Source organism: Papilio machaon, chromosome Z, assembly GCF_912999745.1.
Source record: "Papilio machaon chromosome Z, ilPapMach1.1, whole genome shotgun sequence".
In the NCBI taxonomy this organism is placed as follows: Eukaryota; Metazoa; Arthropoda; class Insecta; order Lepidoptera; family Papilionidae; genus Papilio; species Papilio machaon.
Window position 1 is genome coordinate 7,799,911 of NC_060016.1, and position 27,995 is coordinate 7,827,905.

Here is a 27,995-nt window from a genome sequence, read left to right on the forward strand (position 1 = left end):
CAAGTTCAGGTATAACAAAAACTCTTTATTGTTTAAAATGTTTTTTAACGAATTTATTTGATTGTAGTTTTTAGTACTGTTAGCGCGGAAATTATTTCGTCTCAATGGTGAAAAGAACCAACAAAATTCCCCTTTACACATTTTGTCTTTTCATTGTACCTATATGAGAATTCTCTAGATTTGAGTTCGGTTGCTTTCAATAATGAAAATATTCTTTTGTTTTTATTATACTTGTCTTACAAATAAACATAATACTATTGTATTTTAAGCATCAGTTACAATTCAAAAATACTACGTCATCTAAATAGCAGCTGCAATTTAAAAAAGGAAAGCCCGCCACATAAAATACAAAGTCCAAGATCGTATCGACTACGAAATCTGTTAGTCTTTTTTAAACTTAAGCACGTGTTAAACGTCAACTTGACGTTTTGGGCAATTACATTTAAACAGGCAGGTCGCATTTCATTCCACATTTCAAACTTGTAACAAACAACTAAAACCCTTTGTACACAAGGCAACTTATATCGTTGTAACTAATATTGTATGGTTACGACGTTACAAGAATCGCGTAATTATCGCTAGTTGAAAAGTCAAAAAGGTATAGAAGTCATAATTACTTTCGTCACGTGCCTGTGGAGATTCATAGCTAATAGAATGTTCCATTGTTTACGGGCTCTATTCTGTATGGCCTACCTACAAACATAGCAGTACTGCACTGGTTTACTGCACTGCCTCATTGTGTGAAACTAGCATTACCGACGGTAGCACGCGATTTTGATACTTGTAGAATAAGCACCAAAAACATCTGCCTCCGTACTTAGTCTTAAGTTAAACATAAATATTACTACCATTGAAGTATATCATGCATTCACTGTATTATAATTTTTATTAGCATATTGCCTTAGGTTATAATAGAATTAAGTGTATAAGAAAGTAGTTAGCTGTGTTATTTATTATTCAAATAAAGAAAAAGTACACACATTTACAAAAACTTTATAAATAAATAGCTATCGCCCGCAACTCCGTCCGAGCGGAATTAAAAAAAAAACTTAATTAGTACCAATTCATCGAAATCCTTGTAGCTTTCTGAAGATATCTTGTTCATTCATCCATACATCCATACATCCATCTATCTAAACATTAGCATTTATAATATTAGTAATACAAATTAATATTCAAGCACTAGACTGTATGACAGAAACCAAATTATTGTCCTCTTTTAACTCCCATTCTTATAATTTTCTTAGGTAAATCAGATCGGCCGCCTTTTCTTTTTGTCTTTTTTTTGTCTTGAATATCGTGACAGCTATGTTTACACCAGTGTGCTTTCCTGTTTATCCTTTTCCTTCCAACCGAGGCCTTCCACTTTAATTATACAAAAACATATTGTTATTAACTCTAAGCTCTGTCTACTCAAAGAGAATGAGTATAAATGACACTCGACAATGGTATGTTTTTGTACGTAAGTTTCGGAAATGAAACTCAGGACTATGAAGGATAAGACTAGTACACCTAGATATCTAGACATATGAAAGAACGATGAAGACAGAATCAAATCATGTAAATAAATCGAATTAATAAAACATTATTATGACGAAGACTGTACTGATGATTTGTAAATTAAATCAAATACATTATTTACGAAGTTATGAAGTGGTTGAGTACTAGCTGTTCAGGACAATATCGTCGGCGTAATATTAAAGTGTTAAATTGCTTTGGTCATATTTTACAATAATGCACTAACTTCGAAAAAAACATTTATAGGATTTTTTTGTTTCATGCAACACAAATACATGTGCATGAAATATGGCAATAAAATTTTGCTTTCCAGAAAACCATGATGAATACAATGAAAAATTCATGATATATGAAAAATTTATTTTTATATTGCAAACTGAGACTCCATTTTCATTTATTGATTTTGTTACTTTTAGTGCTATCGCTGCACAACTTTCTGCATCAATTACTTATTCCAGTTTTCGTTCAGTGCCGTCAAAGTACAAATTGACTGACTACTTTTCTCTCCAAGAAGTTATCGAAAGTTATTCACAGAGGAAATCTAACCGATTTATATATTTAAATTTTTCGGTATCTATTTATGTATATTAATAAAAATGTTTGTCTATGCAGATAAGATTTTCATGAAATTTTTGTAGGGTTAGGACGCCAAAAGAGGCTAGTAGCCTAAAAATCTTAAAATGAAATAAAAATATTTAATGTAATTTTTGCTCGTACTTTTATCATTGAGTTGATGCATAGATCTCTATAAATGGACAGGCTATAAAAAGTGGTATTATGTGCCCGTTTTCGTTATTTTGGCGCTGAATGTGTCGGTTCATAGCGGTTGTGTGCAATCGAACTAATAATAGAAATAGAATTCACTGTTAGTACAATCAATAGACGCGTTTATTCGTGGGTTTCTGATAAAAAAATACCTGTTTAATACATATTGTTATCCTTGTTTTTGTCAAAGATAATGAGAGGAATGTCGATATGTTTTATAAAGAGATTTTGGTCTGAGAAACAAGAGCTGTCATTTCCAACCTATATACACTTTTGAAGATGCCAGGTTCAGCGATAAAAATGAAATTTATTTTCTGATTTTCATATAGGTAAAATCACTAACAACGTTTTTATAAGGCTACTTAATTTACTTCATTATAAAAATATGCATATTTATAAAGTCATGGAGCGATGTATTTATTTCTTATAATTCAATTGTAAGGGAAAAAATTTAGATAATAAAATGCCATTCATTACCGCCTTTTATTATAAACTAGCTTTGTGGAATACTCTGTCCTCGGCGGTATTTCCAAACAGTTACGACTTAAGGACTTTCAAGAAAAGAGCGTATACGTTTCTTAAAGGCCGGCAACGCATCTGCGATTCCTCTGGCGTTGCGGATGTCCATGGGCATCGGATCAAATAACTTTAGGCGATCCGTTGCTCGTTTGCCCCTTTCTCTTATAAAAAAAAACTCCGTTCGCGCGGAATAAAAGAGTAACTTGGTAGGCTATGTGTTCTCCCTGACTAAGTTCTACATTTTTACCAAATTTCAACAAGATCCGATGATGTGTTCTACAGATACCTTCCATCCATACATTCGCATTTATAATATTAATAAGATCAGAAGATAAACTGTTTGATTAAAACCACATCGCAATTATACTACGTACGTAGATTTAATAGTGGATGTGTTCCAATATTGCCTAAGGCTGTTTGTTCGTAATGGCTAATGGAGTTTGTGCATTTTAATTACAAATTGATGTCTGCTTTCAGTAGTGTGCAATTTTACTGATTGTTTATACACATACGTACCTATTATCCACTATTAACCATTTAATTCCCGGTAGCTATTTACAGCTACTTTGAATGCTCCTGTAATTTCTTTTTTATTGATGTCTGTACTATAGAGCTAATGTTTTTAAAAATGATAAGTGAATTTTCCTCATTTTTTATTATAAGCGATTTCAATTGTTGATATGTAATATTTCGAATAAATATTTAATGTTATCACAGTTATTTATTTGTTGATACATATAAATAATTTGAGCCCACTTCATAAAACACAGGCAATACAGAACTGTACAATTTAACTCACAGTTCAATTTTTTTCTAAACATAAGATTTTACTGAAAAGTCCGACACGACACTAGCTTAAACCTCTAAAGGAAAGCCATAAACATGAAACTGATTGATCTAACAGTCCGACTATACAGTTGAAACTGAAGGTGTCCAGCGGGCTATAAATACCATCTTCAATGATGGTGGATTCAATGAAGATAAGATTAATCGCATTGTAATATAGCTTACATGCAGTATCAAAGACATCCTAGACAATAGTAATGCTGTGGGGAATACAATCTTGCACTACACACCCTGTGATAATATAGAACATTCAATTCAGTGAAATATGGGTATCATCCATTGTTTTAGTTAAATGTGAAAATAGATGTTAACCCAGTGAAATTTGAAAAATTTGGTTGGTATAAAAATGAGTCAAAAGTCCGATATCTCTCTCGTATCTCATTTAGTGGTAGAGTCAGCTTTGTTTCTGATTTTTTTTCTCTTATAAACATTATATTCTGAAACACGACACTAAAAAGACCTCAAATATTTATAAAAATAACTCGTTTGCTTTCTTCTTTAACACTATTTTTAACACATTGGATAAATAAAATAGACATAATTCTTATGTTGTGAACAGTTTTGATTGCTTACATTAAGCATTTTGCGCTAATGTTGACTATGAGTTTATCTAATCTAGAAAACGCCAATTTAACAGATGTTACATTTACCATGTGGCTCACTATAGTTAGCAAACTGAAATCAGATAGTAGTATTTATAATGGTAGTCTTAATGGATTACTTCGATGTACTATTTGGGAATCACTTAACAAAAACAAACAAATTGTAGTTATTATTTTTACTATCAGAATATTGAATTGTTAAAAATGTAGGTTAATATATCGGACTTTTAAATGTATAACTTATTTTGTTAACATAAAAGTTAGTATTTACTAGTATAAAGAATCATTCGAAAATGTAAGTATGCCTTCTTATTTCTTTATAACATTAAGAAATGCGTGTATTGTAAGACCATAGATTTAAATGAATCTTTAGTAGGATCTTTGAAGGACGTCAGAATAGGTATGTGCCCTAAAAAATCTATGAATCAGAATTGAAATATTTTCAATTTAAAAATATTTTGATTACACTATTGAATAAATTTTGAGATTTCGTCATGAGCATGTGTGAATTGCGAGAAGGGCCTTAACAAGTGTCTTAATACCACTTTAACAGTAAAGAAGAATATTCAACAAAGTTACGAGAAATAAGCATAAATCTTGAAAATCAAGCCAGTCAATCAATCTCAACCATTATGTAGTTTTAAAGTTCTTAAACCTTTATCGTCACTACAAAAATGTGACTACAACAAGACACCTTGGTGAAGTCGCAGATATTCCCATAAAGTCTCCCCTGGGTGACTTTGTGAATTTCGTGAAACTTTGTGTAATGTTTAGACCCACCTGTGCTATTTGTTCACAAAACTTCTCGCCGCTCAACACGAGAGTTTGTGTAGGAAATTAGTCAGGTGAGTTGCAGATGTGTTACAAACTACAACTACTAAAACTAATAGCTCTTTTATTATTACACCATTTATTTAAAAAAAAAACTAAAAATAGTAACTGTGTATTATTTCATCCCTTAAATGCAAATTGAGAAGCACTTTCCACAATATAAACTGACAAGGTGGTCAAAGTGTATCAACGATTAAATTAGGCGGCAAGGGAACGATCTTTATGTCGATTCGTGCGGATAGATTGGACCTTAACCGATGTTAGAAATCACCAAAATCAGTGAAACTCCAACATTAACTCTTACAATTAAGACTTTTCTTTATTATCATTTGTTCGTTCTTGTTCCTTCTCTTTAACCCACACTGACACATTCTAGTTTCAATTTTTTAGTTTGGTTTAGCGGTATAATACTTTTGAAATTTGTGGTATTTTGAGAAGCCTGATGATGAGAGTCTATTAATATTTGGATTGAAAAATAGTGATGAAATAATTGTTAATCTAGTTAAGAAGTTTCTATCGATGAACCAATCACCAATTCTTCACGCTATATGACTTCCTCTTGAAGAGTCGAATATGAGAAATTGAAATCATACTATATTACGGTATGGGTCGTTCACACACCAGTTCTGGAGTCCTCAAGCGCCAAGTGCGTAATTTAATTATATTTTTTAATAGGTATACAAAGACACTTCATGATTTTTCTATAAAAGGCATCACATTCCCTGTCAAATATTTTTATTACAATACTTTTAGTACAGTAGAACAAAAGGATGCCTTTTTGCAAAATTAACTGCATCAATCTGGAAAAACGTAGTGAATACAATAAAATATATTTATGTTAAAATGCTTTAGTTATTATAAATGTCATTAACAAAAGCACTCTTGCAGGGAGATGACGTCATGAAGATTCAATTGTAAAATCTTTTTGTGCTGCCCATTTATTCTGATGCATAAATTAAATACCATAAAATTTATTCTGGTTTTATTTTATCATATGAATACCTTGTAAGAAGATAATGAATCAGATAAAAATTTAAATTCATTGCATTATAAAATTATATTTGCATCTTCATCAGTAAATATATAATGCATTTGTGCACATCGTGCAATTATTATTATTATTAACATTGTAAGTATATAATATGTTATGTGCGTCAACTTATTTTAATTCGTTAAAAATAAAACTGATTCGTGCATCTTTGCTCTTTTGTTTTAGTTTTTCTGGCTTAAAATTATCGTGAAAACTTAAAAAATGCAGAAGTTCTTATATTTCTGACGCACTTATAAAATTACATAATTTTTATTATTAAATATTAAGATATCGTTGAAAAGATAAAATGTCTTAGAAGTATTCATTTAACACATTATCTACACCTATTTATACGTACCCCTAAATATTGTTAACATGTTATGTGTTCATTATATATGACAGACATACTTTTCGGCACTCAGCCATACCTATGATGTAGAGTACACACATAGATGTCATGTGTTCTGCAGCGCCAAGCAGTTTTACAAAAAAGTAATACTCGTAAGACGTTTCTATATGCTTTGATGTTATCAATTTATTTTTCTGAAAAAGCTGTAAAGTAGTTATGGCAATAGATGTGTATACGCGATTCTAATTATGTATTAATTACGGTTGAGATGTATGATGTTAGTAAAACAAGTAAAACTTACATCCTGTTGATTAAAGAAGTCATCTTGAGCCTCCTCGTTCGAGCAGCCCATGTCTTGTAGCAAAGGAGTCACGTGTCGCTCCCAGTCATCCATTTTTTTAGAATTAACACCTAACAAGAGGAACCCGAACCGAAAATCACAACTTAATCTTCACTAGCAAAGGTTTATTGGCTGCCACTGATAATCTTTGGCGGATTGCGAGTCGGCATTTCGCGCCAAACGGTTTGCTCGGTTTTTTATTTGAAAGTGGCGGGAAGAGGAGTCGTCAACGACTTCGGCTGTCACTGAGACGAACGAGCGGGAAAAAACGGCAGCGGCCTATCACGTGCCGCTGGAGCGGGCACGAGAGGCACGCACTAGGAAAAGTCGGTGTAAACAGCGCGAGCGTAGTCAGTGTGGCGAAGCGCGGGTTCCCGGCCGCCCGTCGACGCGACCGGAACAGGAGTGTGCGGCGGCCAGCGAGGCCGCACGCCCTCGCCGCCGCCCTCCCGCTCGCACTCGAGCCGCCCGCCTACCCGCGTCCCTCTCTCGCGACTTGGCGTCGCACGCCTACCATGGGCGGCCGCGATTTCCCGCCGACCGACCGTCCGCAACATGGCCGTAGGTATCTACCAGGCCGTCCACTTACCACCGTCTAACTGGATCATCATCATCAACTAGATAGAAACTATAAAAAAAATTTGCACAACCAATTAAAGCGACATAAATGTATAAATATACACATGTATATATCTATATAAGTATCTAAAAATAATCTTTATAGGAGCAAGGAAACAACGTAGATAATTAATGGCAAGATCATAAAAATTCTTTAACAATAAAACAAAATATTAAGCAAGCAAATTCTACAAACAAATGATATCAACAGACGTCATGTAAATCTGTTTTATTAGTTAAATGGAATTTAAACTGATATACATACACGATCAAAGCAAAATAGAACTAACTTAGTGAACAAGGATAACAATCTAAGTTAGTTAAATATTCTTAGTACATGGTGAACCGTCCTGAATCTAAAATGGAAATGCAATAATGTAGCGAACTAGAGCGAACTTTCATTTCTGCTGTAAGGATGCTTAAATGTTACACGCATTTTCCTCTCACAGGAGACACTAACAGAATTTTAGTGGAAATATGTTTTAATGGAGTTGTTAAATTAATTTAAATCACTGAATTATAAAGTTTGAATTATATTAAAACAAATAATTATTATATTAAACTAATAATTACAAGTGGACACTTGTGAAAGGATTTGTGAGTAATATTTTCTTTTTGTTAATCATTATCAAAGTACAAAAAATAATTTCTAATAAACAAATTATGCAAGAAAAATCGACGTTAAAAAAAATTAATAAACCTTCAAAAGGAGAGGGAACAAAGTTCTTAGCGCTAACTAAGACGATACGAGACAAGGCTGTTGCGTTTACTTAAATCGTACTGAAATACTTCAACGTCGAGCTCTAAAGGTTGTAGCCAAGTAATATCTTGAAAACTATACCATTCATATAAAGTCTAAAATTGCAGCTGTAGAAAAAAAAACTTATTTTGTAAAATTTTATACGTGAATCATACGTGGTGAGCTTTAACAGCAACAAATGCATATCGTTTATTTAAAATTTTGAATTCACCATGGTGCAAGTCGTGCTGATATAACTAAAGCAAGTTCAGTCATTATTAAAAGCGAAGCAAGTAACATAGTTAAACACTTACACCGAACGGAGTTTGTGAAGAGCGTACAAGCGGCCAATTAAAAGTTAAATGTCTAATTCTTGTTAGACGCGGGAAGTCTGCAACTAGTAGGTTAGGTTGTGAAACGAAAGTTCGCAACGTTTCTCCAGGTAGGTATGACAAGGGTGTCTCCAATTATTATTATCTTGCCTAAGCGAAGGAAAAGTCTCATTGAAAACATGAAAATTCTTTAAGTTTATTCTCCAATAAACTAATACTTATTAAATATCAAAATATTAAAAAAAAAATCTCCTTAAAACATATTAAAAGGCTTGGTTTTCAATAATTGAGTTCGAGCAGTGATATACTTAGATGTATGAACGATATATATATGACAGGCAACGGGCGGCACGAACACCGAAATTATCATCCCCGCTCATGGACATCCGCAAATCTAGAGTAACAGCAGAATGACAGTCGGTACCGAATACATTGTGCATTTTCATAGGCATCTCCAACACGGTCTATGGTCAATATCAACTGCTGATCGTCATATGTAGACCAATGTATGGTGGCAAAAATATGTCTATCCAAATTACACCTTTCGAATTGCAATGGTGTTTCTACTGTCCCAGACTCTTCAATTGCAATATCCCATTTTTACCTAAGTTTTAAGCAAAAACCTAGATTTTATGATGAAAAAAACATGACACAAAAGATTAATAAAGCAGCTTCATAAGCACAATCAATAAAATATTGTTAACTAAATCAACAGTAGATGAGTCCATTAACTCTGCTGATTAAGCGTTTAGCATTTCAATAAAGGTTTCAAACTTTTCCGTTGACGCATGCAACGATAATACCAATAGTGTTTCGTTACAAACTCGGTTTTAAATTACATTCTATGTTTATTTTGCTAACTGCCTAGAAATTATCTAGGAGGGAACAGACTCATCCAAATAATGGAGCATTATAATTAGTACTTTGGCTACTTACATATGTTAATACTAGTAAGTGCCCGAGACTTAGCTCGGAATTAAAAAAAAAAACAAGAAATAAATACTGCCTATATCAAATGGGGATAATTCAGCTTCTGAGGAGTAAAAAAAAATTCAAATCGGTTCAATAGTTTCGGAGTCTATTCAATGCAAATAAACAAACGTCTGGATTGGTATGCAATTTATTTCATTTATTATACTTACATCTCAAGGTAATTACTATAAATCGTCTTGATGGTGAGGATCCCACGTACATATATGTAGAATAATTGCTACTTCCAGTCCATTCAACATGACGACTTCTTGTTTGACACCGATTGTCCAACTAATAATATAATGTTATACTAGCTGTCGCCCGCGACTCCGTCCGCGCGTAGTTAAAAAAAAATGAAAAATAAATGTTGGCCGATTCTCAGACCTACTGAATATGCTCACAAAATTTCATGAGAATCGGTCAAGCCGTTTCGGAGGAGTACGGGTACGAAAACTGTGACACGAGAATTTTATATCTATCTATATATATAAAAGAAAGTCGTGTTAGTTACACTATTTATAACTCAAGAACGGCTGAATCGATTTGACTGAAAATTGGTGGGCAGGTAGCTTAGAACCAGGAAACGGACATAGGATAATTTTTACCCCGTTTTCTATTTTTTATTCCGCGCGGACGGAGTCGCGGGTAAAAGCTAGTATTAGATAAATTGATCGGTACATAGAGTTGAATGTGCGTATAATTTTAAAATGTTTTTACATTATCTATTAAGATCGATTCTACAAATAATATTATGTTGAAATACATAAGCACAGGTGGGCACAGTTAATCGAAAAGTTAACTTCGTTAATCGTTAATTCGTTAATTAAAAAATTAACTTCGTTAATCGTTAAAGCGTTAAATTATCGAAAATTTAACGCAAGTTAAAGTTAATCGTTAACAGTTAACCATACCAAAAGTTTACATACTAATTTCGCACTTTTGTGGCGACACTTGTTTAAAATAGTAATTTGACTATATATTCTATAACACATTAGTATTAGAGACAAGTATGAATGCATTATAGTATATTTCATTACAAGTGCGGAAAGCCTGTCATTGCAAAGAGTTCCGACAAATGTCTACCCGAGCCGAGGCGCAGCCGAAGGTGAGGGTTGACAGTTGGAACAAGTTCTAATTTCAGTTCCGCACATGCACTGAACAACTATTTTTTATACAGTTGTGAAAAAATGAAGCAATTTAACAGAATAATAAAAACACAATAAACTCAACTAACTAAAATGTTTGAAAAATGGCGCCAACCGTAAAAGAATACAGAGATTTTTTTTGTTATCCTCACCCATTCTAGGTAGGCAAAGGGAACTATGCCCAAACGGCCAAGTTTTCAGTAGATTATTTTTATTGATATGAAATGAAAATGAACTTTAATGAGATGAAATAAAATGAAACCTTACCTAATTCATTGAATAAAATCATTAAATCTGATATTGTAACAAATTAGGAGCTTCTTTTTAGCAATATTTGCATGAATCATAAAAACTTCAATGATTTTTTTTGTAAAAACTTCGTGGTTGGTTTTTCTTTTTAATAGACATTATTTTGACAGTTGGGAAAGAGAACGCACGAGTTTGGAAAAGCTAAAGAAAAAGCACGAGTAAAAAATGTTTTAATACAGTTGCTCTAAAAGGGATTGGAGGGTATTGCAGGGACGAAGAGCGCTCGGAATGTGGGCTATTACATACTCTTGCTTTTATATACTCGTAATGAAATATACTATTTCGAACCTTCTTTTGATTTTGTCCTGTTGGTCACGTCTTTCCCGGACGCTATGATGCATCACACTTGCACGCAAACTTCACATATATCAATTATCAATTCGTTCGTTCACCATTCGAGTCGCCGACAGTCGCCCAACATAGCTGAACTTACGAGCGTGGCGTGGCACGTAATTTAAACAAAATGACAGCACGTCTTCAAGTTTCTAATTTAACGATTAACGGACTTTTATTAACGGAAGTTGAGTTTAACGGAAGTTAACAAAAGCGTTAACACTTTTTGAAATTAACTTAAAAGTTAATCCGTTAAGCAAAATGTTAACTTCGTTAATTAACGATTAACGGATTAACGAGTTAATGCCCAGCTCTGTACATAAGCAATGTGTTGCAGGTGGTAGGATTGAATCTAGGAGATTTCTCATCCAACACTAATCTGAAAATCAGGAAACACACAGGAAATGTAATTCGTGATACAAACTTGAGTGATTTTCGTACAATTATGCTGTTGTTTATAGGAGTAGAAAATTCTGTAATTTGCTAGTTGTATCTGGGATAAATCAAAACGATGGTTTACGTGACACTTGTTAAACAAATTGCTGAAAATCAATTGTGCGGTAGGCCGGGCAATCTTTATGGCCATGTCTGCACCAGTGCGCTTTCCTTTTATTTTACATTTTCCTCTAACCGTGGTACACTGTCACAAAACCAATTGTTATCTCTATTATTTTAAAGATAACGAAACGGATGACGATGATTCGGTAGTGTAATTCCACGATAAATCTGCGATTCTAAATTTTTATGACATTCATAATAACAATGTAACATTTTGAACATGTATAAAAACAATCAGTATTATGTTAACATAAGGAATGTATGTACCTTGTTGCATTATAACATAAACAAACATGTGTAGCGGATTCTTTGTATGTTAAGCATTACGCTGCAGCATATAGTGTGTGGTTGATACTACCAGTTATTTGCCAGAAAGACGGATGGATAATATTTTCTAATACATAACATCTATGTACACGAAGATATATATGTTCGTTCAACTGTTATTTAATTCGCCGAAATAGCGAGGCGACCGTTGCCCATAGACATCCGCAAATACAGTTACGTTGGCTACCTTTAATCAACGGAGAAGGGGCCGCGCAGAAAGAGGATATTTCCCATTCCTTTCCTATCTACAAATCGCTACATGTAAAGTAAAAAAAAATAAAAATTAAACAAAAATATACATGATATTGATCCGAAAAACTTCTACTTTGATGTACAAAAATGCAATGAAAAAACCAATCGTTTAATATATGCTACGTACACTATATAATTTAATTTTAGACAGTAACATAAATCAAATAAATACCTACCTATCAACAGAAAAAATGATACCTTGCAAAGTTTTCAGCATTTTTTGATTGCACTTGTGCAATAACAGTTATAAAAGTATCATAAAGTATTCTCTCTGTCGGTCTACAATCCATTTTCGCTGTTAAGGAAATTGTTCTTCAACGAAAACGTCACATCGCTGACAGTTTCAAGTACGTTGGTACGTCGCTACTCCTATAACATTTGCTTGTTTGTTCTTCTCGTATTCAGTGAAAATATTGAGAATCAAAGTTCTTTTTCGTGGAAAGATTGAAACATTAAAATGTTATATACTTGAGACAACGACAAACTGGGAAATGAGAGGAAAACGCGAATAAACTTTATTAAACGAACATTCTCTTCTAGTTGTAGGGGCTTCGTTTTCCGCAACTCCACAATTCGCGCGTATTTTATTCCCTCCTATCGTCCGTATTCGACAAGAAATTTTGGCTGAATGAAAACTCGTGTATTTATAAATCGAATTATTTTAGTATATGTAAGTAACATAATATTTATAGTAACTAGTAACTTAGTATTATAATACTATATATAAACTAGTAACTTAGTATTATAATACTAAGTTACTAGTCTAATCTGGGGTAATTTAAAGTTTAATCAGATACGGTGTACAACTATAGTTGAAAATTACCCACAGATTGCCTACGTACCTAAAGTTAAGAGATATATAGTTGTACACCGTATCTGAAAATTACTCACAGATTGCCTACGTACCTAAAGTTATGAGGTACCTGAAGTTACAAGTATCTTGGTCAAAAGTATAATTTAAATATTTAAGGGGTCGTTCATATAATCCTATTGATGTTTTCTTTTAGCAAAATTTAAATATTTTATTATAAAGAAATTTTCAAAATATTATTAATTTATACATTACATTTATGTCTGAAAATAAATACAAATAATGTCTTATTTGACACCTCTTGTCATGTTTCGTGAATTTTGGAAACCCTGCTCCTATCAAGCCTCACGTTGTTGATGCATGTAAGCCCTGTTATGGATTACGTTCATAAAAGTGTTCTAATGTAAGCGTTCGCGGGTTCTAAAGATTTTTTGCATTTTCACAAACATTTTACATTGTTTGCGTTAAATCCAATAAAATTGATGGAGAGATGTAATGAAATATAAACAAGTTTATAATGGAACGTGTAAAATGCACATTAAGTACTTATCATTTAAAAATACAAAATGATTTTTTTTTAATTCAATAAGCGTTTGACCACGATCCCATCTGATGTTAAGTGATGATGTGGTAAGATGGTACGCGCTTGCTTAGGCCCCCACGTCATATTTGGCTGGAAAAACTGACGCTAGCAACTCTTACAATTAAAAATAATATCTCTTATATAATATAATATAATTATTTTATAATATCTCTTAAAAGACAGTAAGAAAAGCAGTATTCAATGCAGTTCTTTTTTTTGAAACTGCTTTACTTGGTTAAACTTTCACAAAGTGCAATGAAATGACTCTATCGAAGTAGTTATTAAAAAATATTAAGAATGTAACGACTTAACACTTAAAACGCATATTATAATATTACGTAACTTTGCGTGTAGAGAAACGTTTTTGCAATACAAGAGTCCGGATGTCAAATTAACCTTAGCTGTCAAACTTTTAGGCGGACTGCAAAACAGAATACGTGACTAAGAATTAAGAATTAAACAAAATGTCGACGCCGCCGTCCGAATTAAATTTTGATGAAATACTGAAATTTATGTTAGCTCACAATGGTAAAGTGACAAACTTTGAGTTAGTTAAACATTTTAAAATGTTTTTGATGAATCCAGATATGCGAGGTGAGTAAAACTTTACGAAAGTGTTTTGTTTGGTAACTGTTTTTGTTTACTTATTGTAAAGTCGATAATTTGTAGATGAAGCAAGAAATACTTTTAAAAAACATGTGAATACTTTGGCAATTATGAAAAATCAAAACAATGAGAAGTGGTTAATATTGAAGAAGAAATATATGCCGGTTCAAGACAATACCGATGTATGTGAAAATAAAGTATCAGAACCACTATCTAATGTTACGCCTACCGAAGACGCCAAAGAGTCCACTTTTTCAGAATCAGCAACAAATCAACCTCTACCACCACTTCAATTTAATCAAGATTTCAATATTTTAACAAACATAACTCAAGATAACAATTTGACTGACCAAAATAGCCCTGAAACAACAAAAAGTGACTCCAAAGATAGTTTGTTTGCATCAACTGAAGATATTCCTCCTAAAGTTTATCCACGAAGAAAAGCAAGTGAAAAATCAGAGAAACGACCCAGCTTGATGGCAGATAGTGGGTCTCGGAACTCAATTCCGAACCATGATGTATCAGAGCTAAATGATACCCCATCTACATCACTGTCCTCTTCAAGAAGTGAAAGTATGTTGGTGGATAATGAACAAAAAATATCCGTAAAGGAAAGGAAGCAAATGTTCAACAGAATGGCTTCGGAGAGTGATGTACCTAAGCATAAAATAGGATTCAATAATTCGGTGAGTGATTTTTGTCTTAATTTTTCAACAATTTATAATTTTTACACATTAAGTAACTATTTAACCACGCTGGGGTTGAAAACCGTCTGGTATATGAATTGGGAAGCTTGGTAATATGGTATTACAAAAGTACAATTTACTCTGTTATAAGGTGTGAGTTACCAAATTTGTATTCGTTAAAACACAAGCATGCAGTAATACTTTATTAGCAGGAATTAGGGAAATTAGTTAATAAATATTATAATATTTTATACTATATTATATAAAAAAATCTTGTCTTTCATAACTTACTCCACAAGATTCCACTACAATCACACAGATACTAAAAAATTGTCTGCCAAATGAAAAGAAATACTATACAGTAGAACCTGGATAAGGGAGAGTCCAAGAGACAGCAATATTTTTCTTGTTTATAGAAACTTCTCTCTTTCCCGAGTTTCCCCCTTAAGGAGGTTATCCGTTGGGCTGGACAACGACTGGAGGTTTCTGACTTCACCAAATTTATTTGTACAATGATCCCGCAAGAGTAGTTGCCTCTGTTTATTTTGTTGTTTGAAATTTAAAATTGTTTGCCTGAGAATTAATTTAATGTTTGCATGGAAATGAGTCAATTTTTTAAAAGAAGTAAGACTTGATACTGAAAAGCTAGTCAATTTTTCTTTATGATACTGTTTCCAAACACTTGTATAAAATATATAATCAATTAGATATCATATTGTTATTGCTTTTTGGATTGATAGAGAGGTTATATCTGTGTTATATATTTTTGTACATATGTTTTTCTATGGGAGTGACCAACAGTGGTAACCCCTGGTAAGTTTTAACATTTACCGAGATAAATTTTTTAATAATGTGATTTGATCTTTAGTATGCACAATAAGTTAAGTGATGTTTAACAGAAATAAATGACAATTGGTAATAACTACAATTTGTAGAGGTTAACCAGTTATTTAAATGTCATATTATTCACCTGCCAATTTAGTTATTCAATGATTTGCTAATAAGAAGTTCTTATTTTGCTCTAGTATATTGAATTTATTATTTTTTATTATTTTGATATTTTGTTATTTATGTATACAAACGACACAACCTGGCTTCGTCTGCTTAACAAGCCTTTTGACATCAGGATGTTAATGCTATTGCTTAATCAGAAAGCTAATGTTTTACAGTGAGTATACCTCTATTAGACAGTAAAGTTTTGACAATTAAAGGGCAATTAACAATAGCAGTATACCATTTTACTGGTCTGCCTGTTAAATCTGCCCTCATGTGAAACTAGCATTTCTTTGGTTATTTAACAGTAGAACTCCACTGTAGTGACATACATATTGCATGTGGTATATTTGCATTTATGTTATTTGTAAAAAAATATGGACAATAGAAGTTGTCTATCACAAGCTAAGCTATCTAGCATAATTAAGTCACCGCAAACAAATAGGCAACGAAAGTAAAATAATTTATTTCATATCAACATAATAAACTATGTTATTTTGTGTTTTACACGTTTTATGTGTTTTACAACGCAAAAGACTTAATTATAAGACAGTCGTTGTTCAAGGAAAACCAATAGTAATTTGATACTATTTAAATATATAATATTTATTACACTTATAAATATATAGCAATCAAATGTCAGTCGTAAAATTTTACATTAAAACGCACCTGCGTTAAAGTATAAATCGAGTATCAAGTGATTGTCTACGATTATAAAATAGAAATGTGTACATTAGGGTGTTTCAATAAAAAAACTTTTTTTTTTTAATGGTGTCGAAAAGTTGAAAGTACACATAAAAACAAAAATTTTAGCTCCTAGTAGAGCCCTTAATATTAATATTAAGGTTTGCCTCTATTCATTCTTAATTTTTCTATTTAAATAACACGGGAAAACCTTTTTTTTATTTTAAAATTTTAATTACTTTGGATTGGCTTGTTTGCGCTACATCTCAAAGCAAGGGTCTATAGGAAATTTCACGCTCTACAAAAAACGTCTGATGGTCAAAGTTCCTCAGATCAACCGTTTCAAAGATATCTGCGATCAAAAATAACACTAATCAAAAATTTCAAATATTTTCCAATAAAACTGCAAAAAAATATCATACCCTATATTTATCTTATTTTTTTCTGTAAAATCACTTGAATTTTGTTTGCCTGAGATGGTAATTTTTTTTTTTGCTCATTTACTCAATACGTAACTCACAAAAAGCACAAATACATAAATATAAAGGTAAAAAATATCAAATAAATGATTTTTGGGTTTATTTTATAGCAAATTTATTTTATGTGTCATAAACTTCATAAATTTTTGTAAGAAGAAAATGTAAAGTTCCTCATTACATTAACTAACCAAGCACTCATCATTGCATTTTATTCAAAATAATAAAAAAATTATGTAAATATTTTAAATCAATTGAATCGACTATAAAATTTGATCAATTTTTCCATTCAAAAAATTCGACAGAGCTTTATTTAGCTCTGTCGACAAAAGTAGTATAATCGTTTGATCTGAGTAGTGTAGCTAATAAGCTCTGTGTTGGTAAGACTGGCCGTTCGGTACCAACTTCACTTTGTTGCTCTGCTTTTAACGCTTTATTATATCTTCTCGTCATTGTCTTTCTTCATTGATACTGATTGTTTTTTAAATCCGTTATATTATTAATTTAATTTGCGTAAATATATTAGATATAAATTTTATTACTTGTTGTTGAATATTGTTTTTTGTTATAAAAAATTGATTGTTCAATAAAATTTATTAGTATTCGGTGGAAAATTAAATAAATTTGTCATAAAATAAACCCAAAAATCATTTATTTGATATTTTTAACCTTTATATTTATATGTATTTGTGCTTTTTGTGAGTTACGTATTGAGTAAATAAGCAAAAAAAAAAAAAAAATTAACCGTCTCAAGCAAACAAAATTCAAGTGATTTTACAGAAAAAAATAAGATAAATATAGGGTATGATATTTTTTTGCAGTTTTATTGGAAAATATTTGAAATTTTTGATTAGTGTTATTTTTGATCGCAGATATCTTTGAAACGGTTGATCTGAGGAACTTTGACCATCAGACGTTTTTTGTAGAGCGTGAAATTTCCTATAGACCCTTGCTTTGAGATGTAGCGCAAACAAGCCAATCCAAAGTAATTAAAATTTTAAAATAAAAAAAAGGTTTTCCTGTGTTATTTAAATAGAAAAATTACGAATGAATAGAGGGAAACCTTAATATTAATATTAAGGGCTTTACTAGGCGCTAAAATTTTTGTTTTTATATGTACTTTCAACTTTTCGACACCATTAAAAAAAAAAAAAGTCTTATTATTGAAACACCCTAGTGTACATGTGGATGTTTATATCCTACCTATATTAGTGAAATTATGTGACACAATGCAATTAGGTCGAAAACTTTTCAATACATAGTAATAGTACTTATTATATGGTGACAATCTGTTACACGATATTCAATCCTAAGTGGGAAGCGAATTAAATTCTTCGACTGTACATTAAACGCAGACCGCAATAATTAAAGCAACGCTGTTAGCACACCATTCACGACGTTTACCGAGTCAAAATATTTATAGGGCAGGTGCAACTGCTGCAACCGGCGTGGCGTGGTACCGAAAATTTTTATAATTAGCTAACCGTTCAAAGTAATAATTACGTAAGTAAATACAATTCACGACGGTATGAGAAACAAGCGTCATAATTAAAGTGCGATTAGAGAGGGGTGTACGTTGTTTTTATGTTGTTGAACGACTCCGGCGACGATGTCTAAGTGTTGGTAATTTGTACAAGATGTTAACAATGTGAGGCGTGCCGCGTTATTATAAATTTTACAATGTATTCTGATATTTCAGATTTAGAACCACTTGATGGGATTGTTTAATTACGATTTTTATTCATTTAAAAATGTTACTTGTTTTTGCTTTTATACAACCAGCACATTGGTTTCAACATCTACAAAATGTAATTTTTGTACTAGTCATATGTAATTTAAATTGCGCAAGAGCGTAGTAGACTATTAAAACATAAAATTTTCTGGATGAGAAACTTCATCTTTCTTCAGAAAAGATGAATGTTACGTTTGGTTTCTTGATTACTCTCGATTGATTACTTTGTTATCAGTGATTGTTTTCCATTGTAATATACTGGTTGTAGAGACAATGTAAATCATAAATAGCTCAGTAAAAATTGTTTGGCCATTTATTAAACGTTGTTTATTTAAACCACGCTCTAACCGGAAATGTTAAGTATATTATAATTTAATCCGTCACATTTTTATCGCTTGGAAATTAACAGTCTATTGAGTCACCACGACGGTTATAACGCCTTTGTTAACGTTGACAGAGCGTCGCATCATCAAGGGCCTTTACCTACTATCTTGATAAAACTCAATTCAAATAATATTCAAAAGTAAAGCGAGTGGAAAGGCCAACTATAAATTAGTAAAATAAAACTATGAATTCCGTTATCTGCTCTAATAAAACTCTTTTGAATATTAAAATGTTGCGTCGAAGCTCGGGTAAAAGTTTCCTACCCGTCCACACCTGACGCGTCTAATTGAATTGTAAAACCTTCGTCATGACCCTTTGGCGGTCAAATCGACGTACAATCTGATTATTATCGATAATCATTTTTCGTGATCGCGCCGGGATACTGAGACGGAGAGGGAAATTGCTAATATCCTTGTAAAACATCCTAATAGGCCATAAACGATGCGTGTATCAATTTTAAAAACCCAATAATGTAATTTTTTAAAACCATTATTCTAGTGAATTCTAATAATTAGCTTTACTACACCCAACAGGCACATTAAAAATAACCTATGAGGCATGTTTGTTGCGAGAGAAAAATTTTATACAATAAATAATTTGGGGCTCTTGCGAACGGGACAACCCCAGCGAGGGTAGTCTATAACACGAACAACAAAAGCTTCTAATGACAAATATTAGGCTGCGACGCATACGCCTCCACGTGCCTAATGGACTTTACAATTGCTTTATACCACGTACGGCACATTGTAGCCTATTAACAGAACGGGAGCTTTTACATTAACCCCGTTGTAAAGGAATGTATATTGTTGTACTGAAACACTGATTTTTGAACGTCAAACCTGTTAAAATATTTATATAAATGAAATGTAGAATCATCAACGTTAAAGTGTCAATAGGAGCGATCGCATTGTCGATTGTGCCGATACAAGTGCGGGCTTTGATAAATCAATATGAATAGTTAACATCACGCCACCGTGAACAATTAGTGCAGCACTTACAAGTCTTCAAACACGTTTGACACCAGTTACAGTTATATAGAAATTCACTTACGCGCTCGCCGCGGAAGCTAATAAATTATAAACGACCAATCCGTCTCTCACTAATATGCCACATTGCCACCCGTCCGGGCGCGATCCTGACACATAAATCAACACTGAAATAGACCGACGACGCCCGCTTCCGCTCGTCATTTGAAATACTTTCAAAAAAATTAATCTACAAAGATTTTATGAAGTGTATTCCTTTTCCATAGCACCATAAAAGGTATACTTGGACTTCAAGCAACTTCAACGTTAAGTTTCGGCATCCGGTTCTTTTGAAGAAAAGCGGTTTACTGAATTGAGTTGGTCCTACACTTTTCTACAAATATTTCGTAAGTATTATATTACGTAGTAAGGGTATATTTCGTAGTAAGGATTAAATCATACATAAACGTTGTTATAAAATCAATTAGAAAGTGTAAAAATCAATGTTTGTTTATGAAGTAAAATATGTAAGCGTAAAACTGACAATAATTGCATACAATACTCATGTTCACCGGTCAGGAATTCAGTTTGACTTTATTAAATAGCCTGTCGGGAGTGAGTGCGGCCCGCCGGTCCGCCGTCCAGGCGCTCCGGCAACGTGGTACGGAACCGTACGAGTCAATATTAGCATCATTATTCATGGTGCATATCGTATTGTATACGTCCTCGTGACTCGTGGTCGATTGTCCCTTGACGACCGGTGTCGTGTCCGAACCGCACGTGAGCTATTAAAGCTCGAAACGAGGCCATTCGTGCGTTTAGGCGCCCACGTTGGCCGTGTTCGTCTTATTTTGTATTTTTTTTTAATTCCAGCCACCTGCTAATTATTCCTTTGATTTTGTGTTATATTCATTTCCGCATTAGGCGCCATAAACGCGTCATTTCTACGAACCTATTAACTCTGTTTGTATCCTTATTCTTCTTTAATAATAAGATCGTTGCTCCCTTGGATAGTTTATTGTCGCGTTTTAAAGATTCTCCTAAGTAAGTGATAAACGCGAAATTCAATTCGTTTTTATTGGCTAAGCACTCAGTAAACGTTTTATTGCCTCCGCCATCTCATTCTGTGTTTAAGTTTACTTACATCCGTTATTAAAAGCTCAAAGGTTTTCGCCTCAATGAGCTTGTATGGGGTTCGTTGACAAATTACCTTTTGACTGATTGATCTCTTTTAGGTCTGAACTCTGTTTTCTGTGCATCAATTTGCATTCGTTTTATAAATTATTCTTTTAACGTTACCACATGTTTTTCTGTTTATATTGATCGCATTTTGTTTTTAAAAGAATTAAGCAATAAAAAATACAATCAGCCCAATAATTGACTCTTATGATGTTACGGGAAAGACTCAAAATCAAAAGATGAATATCACCTCACTCCGTGACAAAACGTACCTCCTCAAAATGTACTAAAGATCAATATCTAACCTTTGTGTATTTACATTAAGATGTGTTTTATCTGTTTGTACTCTTGGATGAATGATAACCGTGTCGTTTGGGTTTCATTCACGCCCTAGCTTAGTAAAGTATTCACTCTACTTTTTAAGGCATTCACGTCATACTTGGATGGAAAAACTGACACTTACATTTCCTCCAAATGTTGTAAATTGATAACTATTTAATCATCATCAGTCTTTATCTACCCACTGCTGGGCATATGTCTACTAGGCACACTATTTAATATTCACAACAAATTTTCTTCCAAATATGTGGAAGCTAAAGTTAAAGGATTTCTCTTAACGTGTCAAAGTTAAGGCCACATTTAATTGCGTGGGCCGGTCGTGAAGTTGAAATTGTTCTTGTTTACGGGCTAGCCTTTTGTCTTAATGGGGTACGCCGCAAATGACTCTATTTATTTGCAGTATTAATTCTATTATGAACTAACTGTTGCTGATGCTTTTGTTTTTGGATGAATTTTTTTGTACAAGGTTTCATTTGCGTTGTCGTTGTAGATGTATCAATGATTTGAAATCTTTTCATGATAAATAAACGATATTTATATCAGTGTAGACAAATACCACCAATTAAAATATGTTTCTTATTAGATGATAGTACTCTCTCTCCAATAAGAACTTGTAAAATGCGTGATTTATAAAATGTTCCATCGTATTAACATGAAAGAAAATCAAAGCAATATCTTAATTAACTTTATACTGTCCGAAATATGTTATTGTAATTCTGTGAATTGTTTCATGTATCTTAAGAAAATTACCTACGTAAAAGTATAGTATCAAAAACCTTTAGGCAGTAATAGTTTCATTGTTCGTCTCGATGTCCTTAAGGCGTATACCGAATACAATGAAACTTTCTATCATTCATTTCGTTATTTGAATAAAGTTCACCATCCGGCTAGAATGAATAATCATGAATAGAACAAAAGTCATGAAGGTAATCAATCTGTGAAAATCTTTTTTGACATTTTTAACTATCAGATTAAAATAACTTACTGAACTTTGTAGACAACGTTGCGGTATATTTATGGTATAGAGGAGGTCCTTAACTATGGCGTCCGACTTGCTTTAATAGAGCATAAGCCACATTCTTGATTAGGTTGAATGATCAATGAGAGCGCGTAATTTCTTTGATTTATGAATGTGCCCATACTGAAGAATAATAATAATTGTATCAATAATCGTATGTTTAAAAATGAACAAAATATTTACTGTTATGACTTAAATAGGTTACACAAAATGTCGATAACACAAACATGTAAATAACGGTTAGTTATCTGGATGTTAGGTGTATAAATCCTTCAAAAAGTTGGTGAAAATATGAATTGTTTATTAGTACGTCATCGTAACATTGAACAACCGTATCGTTGTTATTATGCACGATGCGGGAGATAAGTGATCACGGTCCGCTGCAAGTTGGCAGGAAAATATGACCGATTTCATTGTTCCCCGGCCGCCATACGAGCCCTGAGAATCACTTGCGGCCATCGACTGGATGCCACGATCAACGAGCCTTGTCGATCCGATGGAAAATAGGAGCGGATGAATTAGCTGTCAGCTGACGAGAGATAAAACTAAGGAGCCTTAATACGCTCCGTAGGGGTAAAACAATTGAATGTCCGTATCGAAATTTGCATCTTGTTTTTTTGCTGTTTTGTAGAAAGTGTTCGCTACATTTGTAGTACAGGTACCTAGGAAGATTACATTTATACTTCGATACGAGTAATAGATGGAGGAGCAAACTAAATAGTCCGTATTTTTCTCTTTTCTATTTAAAAAAAAATACTTATAACATACAAATTCTTCGCGGTGCATAGAAAGTGATCATTGCAAAACCGTAATCGTATAAAACAAATTGTGAAATAAATCTCACGATAAATTTTATTACTTGACTTATAATGTAATGCTTTCAAAGAGTACGGAGGACGTATGCGTCACAATGTTCCGTTGGCACTAGCGCCCAGTGCGAAGCTGACGGTGCCCGCCGACGTCCCGGGGCGCTCGCCGGAGCCCTACGGCGACGGAGAGGCGACCGTCTCGAACACCGACTCCATTCCCTAGAAGTCACTTCGTTTACCATAAATTTAATAAGCTAGTGACACCGGCAATTGTTTTAGTCGATCGTAACTTCGTATTCGGTCAATACTTGGTTTATTTATGAGATTTGTTTTTTTATTCAAATGTTATATAATTACTTTTATTTCTGATCACATACAGCTATATATAATATTTTCAGTCGCTATTAAAAATTATTTATTGAAACCAATATGATGTTTGTATACTATAATGATTAGGAAGGTTCATAAAATATGTTGCAAGTGTGGAAACTGGGTGAATTCGATCCACGATTCGATATTTTTTTTGTTTGTTTTTATGCATATATGACTTAATATGATGTTTACGCAGAGCGAGAGTTCGATGGATTCTGAAGACGGTTGTAAATGTTGCCTACTAAAGTTCACTAAATTGCATTATTCAATTAACGTTCCGCCGCATTAAGCAGATGTTATTTCCTATGACTGCAAAGAAAGTATGGATGTATTGAAACATGGAATTCTCATGCTCCTTCGCATGTTAAGTATTAAGGCATTAATGTTCACATCGTAAGTGCTTTACCTTAAAAGTACTTTAACATGTACTCAGAAGAAGTATTCTTTTGGTGATAGCAGCTGTTTAAAACGAAGTTTTACCATTTTGTTGAATTCCAATTTTTGTTACTGGAATCTTTTTATTGGATGTCGGAGTCTCAATCGAATTTATAGCAATTAAATTGTCATAATCTTAACCATTTAAATTCTCCTTGAGCTTCGTATATTTAACAGGCTCCATTACCTCGTAATAGTTGATAAATACTAATTAGTTTGTCTAAAGAATGTGGACATATAAATAATGAAGTCTTCTGAATCTCGCTGAAATTTGACATAGATGTAGAGCATAGTCTGGATGAACATGTAGGCTACTAATTAAGTTTATTTTTTATTGCCGCACAGACGGAGTCGCGGGCGATAGCTAGTTACCTTTCCCATCTCGATAAAAGTGCAAACACTGATAGACCAAAAGATACAACGAAGGTGATCTGAAGCATACTATTTTTCCCGTGCAAACCATTCCAGTATTGGTTTTTCTCGTGTACTAAGAAATAAGAATTCTTATTAGAAACCCTTAAACTATTTACTTAAATTCAAAAATGTACATTAATGAATAAGTAACACTTTATTAGCAATTAATGGTCGATTGTCGATCCCGTGGGTTAAAAAAGCCGGCAACGTACAAACTTAATCTTATTATTAAATCAAACACATCACATTAAGGATGTTATCTTGTCAATATCGAAGTCCCTAACAGTGAGGCCAATAGTGTAGACATAAATATGTAACGACAGGTGGTAAAGTGGTCATGCTGGGCAGCGCACGCCCAACTTATGGACGCTGAAACCAACAACTGCCAACAAATGTTACGCAAATTTGAACTCTATCATTTTCAAAATAAAGTATGTAATCACTTTTATTTATCGAGGCCTATTGCGACCCACTAGCCACCCATACAATCGCAGCGCAAGCCTGAAGACGGGAGAATTCGAATTTATTGACCATTAATTCAAAATATTATTTTCACAATATAAGTACTCATTTATTAATTTTGAAATATTAGGTTCCGATTAATTTATATGTGTCTTTAAGATATTTATTATGTATGTAAATATCGTCTTTATTTATTGTCCTAATCTTTTGTTTTCATACGTTATTTGCGCGGATGTATTTTGTTTAATAAATTATTTGCTATCAATGCCGAGCCTATGTTTAAAAAAGTCAATAAATAACGGCCGCGCTCGCAATTGCCTATATTCGCTTAGTTATTTTCGCAATGCAATCTTCAGTTCAATGTCAAAATAAATTAACCGTTAATTTAAATAATAAGCAACAATAAAAATTAATAGATCAATGAAAAATTCACAAGCGTTAAAAAGTTAAAGCAAATCATAATTAATGTTAATAAACGAAATAAATCGAATCGATCAGTTAGTTAATTTATATGTTTCTTTGTTCACAGAGTTTGGATGAAGGGGACAAAGTATCTGTAAGCAGAATCAACATTATTTTTAATATTTATTACCTATCGTGCAATTCCTTGATGCGTTTTCATATTTGCAGTTGGATCATAAGAACGAAACTGACCCTCTGGACTCGAAACAGAAACAGTGGATTCTATGCGCTGCTCGTGGAGAGTATCATTCCCTTGCAAAGATGTGTAAAGATAACCCAAAGCTCGTCAGAACCAAGGTACTGTACATTTATAAAATAACTTTGCACTTTGTTTACCAACTCGCGGTTGCCCGTGATTTTTTCAGCGTAGAATTAAAAAAAAAAAAAACAATAAAATGAAGTAGTCTATAATATGACCGCGTGCATCTGTTATTTTCATATCAAAATCGGTAAAATCGTTACGAAGAATACCCGGAACAAACGCGGCCTTGCGATAGACAGATAAAAAAATGGTTTTTCGTTATCAGGAACACAAATACATCATGTTAATGAAGTATTACTTTTTTCCTATATAACCTACAGACATTTTTTAATATCCAATTAATAACTAATACCAATTAATAACATGTATAGATTGACTATAGAGTACTTTTTTAAATAGTGACGTTTCTGTTTGTGTCCTTCAACGGCGTAACTGATTTTGTAGAATAAGATTGAGACATTTGATTCTTTGATGATGTCAAATGCAAATTCTAAATGTCATGTGGTGTTCTTAACTCAACTATTGCAACGTTTCCAATTCAAATAGTTAGTTTAGCAATGTCGATTTCTTTAGCTCTATATTATATAAGTACAGGTGTAAGGACGCATCAAGTAGTAGGAAATAATTAAAAAAATCAACTAATGAACCTTGTAGCGGCGTATGTTATAAAATAAATGGGTTGAAATTCTTTAACGTAATGTCATGAAGTCGACAAGAAATATTTGTAAGGTCATGCGCTTTTTTCACTTTTCACAATACTTTTATATTCCACTTCTTCCTGTGAATGTGCATTGTTAATTTTTAATTATTTAACTATAAATTAACAATCCACTTCAATTGTATTTTGAAATAATATACCTATATACATAATAGATCTGTTTACCAGCATATATATTTTAAATGGATTCAACAAGTTTCGTATCGTAGTCTGGTGATTTATCTTCCGATTGACAGACGTAATAATAATTGTTATTATTATTCCGATAGTGGTATCGGTGAATGGACTGATCGCGAAGAACTTCGACTAATACCTTAAGAAGAGACACATATTAGAAAAAATATTTAAAAAAGTACATCATACGTAGGTACATCGTATTTTGTGTAGTATAGAATACCATCGACAGTTCAGATTTTAAATTATTAATTCTGATGAAATGTGAAAATGAATTTTACATTTTTCTGATACTTTTAAGCCTACTAGCGCCATCTGTTACAATAATTGAATGCATAAAAATTATATGTAGTAAGTGTTAAACATTAAATAAAATTATATTTGGGACTTCAAGACAACCCAGATATCCTAACAAGAATCCTAACCTAACTCACCTCCCTTCCTTAGCTTCTACATATCTATAAGTTATCTCTTAATTGTAAAAAAAATATGCTACATATACACGTATAAATTAATATTAATAGTTTGGATATAGAAAAAATTAATAACTGTATAGTAAAAATGTAAATAAATCAATGCATATTAGAGTTCCATGAATCGTTTTCGTAAAAAAAATTCGGACCAACTCGATGATCAGCCAATGCGCACGGAATTTTTCGGAAAAAAGTGATAAACGGTAACGGATGTAGCGTGCCCACATCCCCAAGTTTTTAGGCGTTAGTTAGCGCCAAGGGAGAGCACATGTCCAAAAGGTGTGCGTCTAATTGGGTCTCGGGTGCACCGCCGGCGCCGGCACCAACCCCCCGCCGCATGCTATCTTGACATATCTTACGGACGTAGTCCCTTGTTTTATTTTACGAGCCATCTCTCAGGCCCCGTCCCTTTTTTCCTATCCAACTATTGTGTCTGTGCTGTTTCGGCTGTGTACTTGATATATAGACGTCATATAAACAAGTCTTGATCGCCAATACGTAATGCGTTGCATTGATTTATACGTATTTGATTTGTTAAGGTGTCTGGTACTGTACACTTATTAAGAAAAATAG

General features: G+C 32.9%; 2 protein-coding genes across 3 annotated transcripts in view; one reads left to right on the plus strand and one right to left on the minus strand.

Moving 5' to 3' along the window:
* The window catches only part of LOC106717325 (homeobox protein araucan), an 82,406-nt gene extending 75,217 nt beyond the window's left edge, over positions 1–7,189 (minus strand). For both annotated transcript variants that reach the window (XM_014511176.2, XM_014511174.2), the window contains exon 1: positions 6,762–7,189. In XM_014511176.2, coding sequence (XP_014366662.1) covers positions 6,762–6,854 — 93 coding nt within the window. In that variant the 5' untranslated portion in view covers positions 6,855–7,189. The remainder of the gene's footprint in view (positions 1–6,761) is intronic.
* A 7,271-nt stretch (positions 7,190–14,460) lies between these two features.
* Positions 14,461–27,995, plus strand: part of LOC106717085 (ankyrin repeat domain-containing protein SOWAHC) — a 41,992-nt gene continuing 28,457 nt past the window's right edge. The window contains exons 1-3 of the mRNA XM_045685999.1: positions 14,461–15,071; positions 25,863–25,889; positions 25,964–26,092. Of these exons, the coding sequence (XP_045541955.1) occupies positions 14,496–15,071; positions 25,863–25,889; positions 25,964–26,092 (732 nt within the window). The 5' untranslated portion in view covers positions 14,461–14,495. The remainder of the gene's footprint in view (positions 15,072–25,862; positions 25,890–25,963; positions 26,093–27,995) is intronic.